At 36.7% G+C, this 5369-nt stretch overlaps 1 protein-coding gene across 1 annotated transcript; it reads right to left on the reverse strand.

The window, feature by feature from the left end:
• Window positions 1–705: 705 nt before the first annotated feature.
• On the reverse strand, window positions 706–5367 carry TMEM18 (transmembrane protein 18). The gene is made up of 5 exons (XM_009329296.1): window positions 5320–5367; window positions 4967–5087; window positions 2587–2641; window positions 1428–1521; window positions 706–1334 (listed from the first exon to the last, which is right to left on the reverse strand). Exons 1-5 carry the CDS (start codon window positions 5365–5367, stop codon window positions 1245–1247), a joined length of 408 nt encoding a protein of 135 aa, XP_009327571.1. The 3' UTR covers window positions 706–1244.
• Between the last annotated feature and the right edge of the window lie 2 nt (window positions 5368–5369).

Genomic DNA, 5369 nt, shown 5'->3' on the forward strand with positions numbered 1-5369 from the left:
CTGTGTGTGTATATTCATCTGCTTGTCTCCCTCAGGTCTGTATTTCCACTGTTGTGAAGACTATTCACGTATTTAAAATTACTTTCACAAATACATGCAAGCTTAAAAACGTACTAGTGTTCTGTGTTTTTGTACCCAGCTGTTCTTCACATTAGTCAAAGTTCAATTTTGTAGATCATCTTTCCTATGTCTTAAATGTCATCTATTTTAGACAAAAGCTTAGGTCTCCACAAAAAGGTTTAATTGCTTCCAGATACAACTTTTACTAAATATGTATGGACAGTATTCCATTGTGTTCATTTTCTCCCATAAATTTCTTAATTCAATAAAAACAGGTTAATCCAAGCAAAACTGAAGTCTTCTTCATGTTTACCAGAGTCATTTTTTCATTTTCAGTTATTTATTAAAAAAGTAAAGCATTAAAAAAAAAGTAATCTAAAAAAATAGAAACAAAATTGCATAGAATATCCTGAAGTTTCTTCCCTTCCTTTCTCTTCTATAAATGAGCAAAAAATACTATCAAAATTACATCCAGTTTTAAGAAAAGATAGTTATCCAGCGGCATTAAAATAATGAAAAGTAAATTGAAAAAAATGCAGAGATTGTTTTGAATTACACAAATGAAATACAAGATTTTACCAAACTGGTAATTTTTATGAGAAAAAAGAGAAAAAATCTTATTAAAATTAATTCAAATTAACTCCATTTAAGATACAGCGGATAATTTTATTTATAAAATGCTACTGGCACACAATACACATAGGGAGTATGAAACTTGATTTATAAAGAAGTTTAACGCTTCATAGAAGCATGGATTCCTGAGGTATTCTGAATACAATTCCTCATTTACTGGAATGCACAACACAGCTCCAATTGGCTTAAGCAGCAGAAGACTGCATACTTAATAAACACATAGTTAAGAGATAGTTAAAAAATACATAGACAAATGGAAACCAACTGGAAGATTGTGTCTCACCAATACTAATAGCCTTGGTCATGGTGAAAACCATCTTACATTGAAGGGCAGAAAAACCTGTTAAGACTGGGATTCTCAATTTCACAGCCAATTCAAATGTATTGTTAGATACCTGCTTTCACCTAATTGTCCATGGCCACATGTTGCCAAGTCCTCTTGACACCAGACACAAAAACATTACCGTTTCTGCATAAACATACTGAAGGACTGATTACCTGGACAAGTATTATTACAATTAAAAAAAAAAAAAAATCAGCATTAGGTGCTTTCACTTCTTTTTCTCTTTTCCTGCTTTCACTCTCTGCTGTAGTGTCTTCAGTTCAGTCATTACATTCAAAGTTCTGTAAACCCAGGTGACCTGAAAAGTAAGTAAATTATTAAATTTAACTAATCCACATACATTTACTTATCAATTTAATGAAAACAACTATATAAATGACCACATACATACCACAATTACAATAGTATTCACCAGCAGTGGTGCTGAAAATACTAGTGAAATAAACATTCCTCTTGAATCAAAGTATTGGTATTTAGAAAACAGCCTGAAAGAAATAAAATGAAAATAAAAGAAGCAGCTTTATTCAGTGTAGTTCATGTAACATTATACTTTCAAAGTAACTATTCAACATGGACACTGTACAGATTATCCTGCTTCTTGGGATCCCCAAGCATAGGCCAGCATTCTACTGTATTAAGTCAGAACAAAGAGACAGTCAACATCTCATCAGTTATGAATATTTACTACAAAATCCAGTCTTTCTTTTAAGGTTTTACTGCGCAAAACCTAAATAAAACAACCACAGATTAAGTAACTTACTAATGTGACTACATTTGTATATATATTTGTGCATCAGAAGTCATGCTTATCCTGAAGTGTCTGAAATGACTTTCTTAGGTATTTTGGTTACTCATATTAGAAAATGTAACAGAAATAATAAATGTAGCAAAGCTGTAATTTAGGTCGTGTATGCCTGAAATGGAACGTAAAGACTTACCATTAGATGCCTGCATATAGTAGTGTTAAACACATAATTTCCAGTTACATCAGGGAAAGGTTAGTTTGGTGCTTATGAAAATAAGCCATCAGTTAAATTCTGGTACACAGGCTTAGTAAAACAGGCAAATTTTAATGTTTTTATCCATATAAATAAGTATATAAAATAGTAGTGATATTTTTGAGAAGTGGTGCTTAACTTCAGCTTATTAAACATGAATAGCTACCAAAGAACCACCCCCCAAAAAACCCCCAAAACCATCAAAGCTCACATCCTCTTCCCCTTAACCATCCCACTCTGCTTTTCTCTTAGCTCTCCGACTAGTTAGTTTACAACCATCCATATGAACATAGATTTTAAGCAGCACAATAAATACATGCTAGCTATTAAAAGTTACCTTTTCTTATAAGCTAAGTGATAACTATGTTGTACTGTATGGTTTTGCTCAAAAGTTTTATATCAATCTATGCAAAAGACCCTCTGCAATCACATTCTATTGATGAGGCATGAGCGACTCTCCTTAAATTAATGCTTTCTGGGAATGATATGAAAAAAGGAACATTTTTAGAAGAACATTCATTTAAATGCAAAAATGAAAGTGAAGACATTTACCTCCAATTCATGGCTGCTAATTCATTTATATATTCAGCACAGTACACTAAGCCCACTGTACAACGAAAGAAAAATATTAGATTCAGTATTTCCTTAAAAATAAACTGCCATCAGTTCTGCCATGTATACTAATGACATATACATACCAGACATTAGAATTCCTTGATCCTCAGAAGATCAAACTACACATTTAATAGTTAATTGCACAGAACCAATTCTGATTTAAATGTCCCATATAGTTACTAAGAAGTATAAATTGATCACAAAACATACCTGCTATATTACAAACAAACAAACATAAAATCCTACTCATCTGAGCTTACAGAAAGAGCTCTGCATACAAACGAATTAAAAAAAAAATCAGGATTTTTTCCAACAATCTTCTTGGTGACTGCTTCTAAGTTATGTCTGTAAAAAGAAATGCCAGCACTCCCCAGAATTGCTATGGAATTAAGTTATCATTTTAGATATTATGGTGTCACACTGCTATAGCTAACATTACTATCTGAAGTTAGGGTACTAATTATATATAAGCATTTTGGTAAAATACAAACTTTGTTTGAATAGGTGTATAGCAGAGTAGTCTGCTGCAGTCAGGTGAAAACTAGCATATTCTTACTCAACAATTACATGCAATATGAAGCCATCAAGACAGTAAGAAAATTCAGTGCAATCACGTTTACCAGAAAAGCAATACAACTACAAAATTTTAAATTTGTCCTTGTATCATTTTCCACAAGAAACAAAGTAAAAAAAAACAGAGTCAGTGGCTAAAGATGACCTGTACAAGGCAATTAAATAACTAGTTTGGCGATATGAAGGAGTGTTATCTTACTTTGCCATCTGGATTATCTCTCCTTGGTACTGCACAGTATAAACATACCTATAGCTGCCCAACTGCCAAGATAAACCAATGTGATAATTTCCTAATTTCCTCAGTCATTTCTGACTACCTACAATGCAAAATTATTTATATTGCAGGCATATCAAAAGTGGTTCAGTTTTTCAGGTACAAACAAGGCTTGGATTCAACATGTATATTTTTATGCACCCTTCTTGTTTAACAGCAAATTTACATCATATCTGCATTAAAAAGCCAGCAATGACCAGTTCCACTGTATTTTCCAATGCATTTAGACCTCAGGCATTCAAACTAGTGTTAGTAACACCAGGAATACTTTAGATAAAGAGTCTAAAGTAACCAGCATGTCATTGGAAATTCTGAATGTCTAATACTAAATTTAAGAAAGAAAAGCCTGTATTCTTATAGGGAACTTTCAGGCCTAATGTGTCATAAACAGGGCATTCTTATTTTGCCCTCTGTAGATAATTTTAAACTCTGCAGTTACAAGTGGATGTATAGACATTACTAAGGTTTCTAGATTCCTTTTTGGGGGTACTTAATGTTATCGAAACCTTAGCTTTAGCTGAGTTATTTGCAGTTTTGAGGAGGCTATGCTTCCTCTCCCAACTTGACTAGTTCACTAAATGGTATTTTAAAAAGTCAACATAGTCTTCAAGTAGCTTTTTGCCTGCAAATCTCTTTCAATCGCTCATTCTTCCTGCAATCATGACAGAACTGAGGTACTGTGTAAAAAAACCCAACCCACCAGAAAATCCAACCCATGGCTAGAACCAAGGTACTGCTCATAATACATGGATCTAACCCAAATCCGTACCATCTTAATTAAACCAAATACCCTCTGCAAAGCTACTAGATCTTCATCCCGTCAGCTATAAAGACACAGCTTTGGCTGTGCAAGGCCACTGTGGATGCTCAGGCAGAAGTCCGACAAAACCTGAGATAACACAAGCTGGTACTGCAGTGTACCGAACCAGTCTTGCTTTTCCTCATGCCATTATCACAGCTGTCAGCAGGGCATATGGTGAACCTGCTCCAGAAATGAATCCAGCTGAAAGCTGACCATATTCACTTAACTGCGGCATTAGAATAAGGCAGAGCAGAAAGCAACTGCTGGCTCTCAGCCAATTACTTTTCTGCTTCTCCAGCACAGCAACAATTTCTTGGGAAGCTGTGATACACACAGCATTTACCATGCAGAAACCTTACTTATCACAGATCCTCACTAAGGCCAGGGTTTTAAGTCACTACTTCATACAGCCTTGGAAACTAAATATGTATTTACAGGTCATAGCAGCTTCTGTAACAGTTTATCACGTATAGACACATAAGAAATACTAATTTGCACGCACTTTATCTGCCGCAAAGTATAAAACCGTGTGCTGTGCAAGTACATGAAGAAAACGGTTATCATTAAGAGACCAAAAGAAGCTCTTTAACAGTATTAGCAGCTTCAACAGCACACATGCTCTTTATCACCCTAATGCCGGTTCACGGTAGCATGAATACACGACTCACCCATGCAGAGGAAGTGCCCTATTTGCACCCGGTAGTGCTGGAAAGAGACGCACGTTAGGAGGAAGCAGAAGACGTGGAAACCCGCCAGCCCCACCAGCCAGCGCTCGGACCAGTCCGTCTTCTACAGACAAAATGAAAGGAGATTAGGCTATGGGAGGAGGAGGAGTGTCACCAGGCAGCTAAAGCGAGCGGCTTTCCTTCTCCCGCACTGAAACGACAACCGTTTTCGGTCCCCGCCCCGTGCCAAGCTGGGGAAGGTGCGAGCACCCCTGCGCGGATTTCCCCCCCGGCGGCCGGTGCCTCCTCCCCTCTCCCCGGGCATGCAGCCAGCCCGGCTCCAGCCCCCTCCTCACCGCCAGGATGGTGGACAACCCCGGTGGGCTGCTCAGCGGCTGCTCCATGG

Source organism: Pygoscelis adeliae, unplaced genomic scaffold (assembly GCF_000699105.1).
Source record: "Pygoscelis adeliae isolate BGI_AS28 unplaced genomic scaffold, ASM69910v1 Scaffold17, whole genome shotgun sequence".
NCBI lineage: Eukaryota > Metazoa > Chordata > Aves > Sphenisciformes > Spheniscidae > Pygoscelis > Pygoscelis adeliae.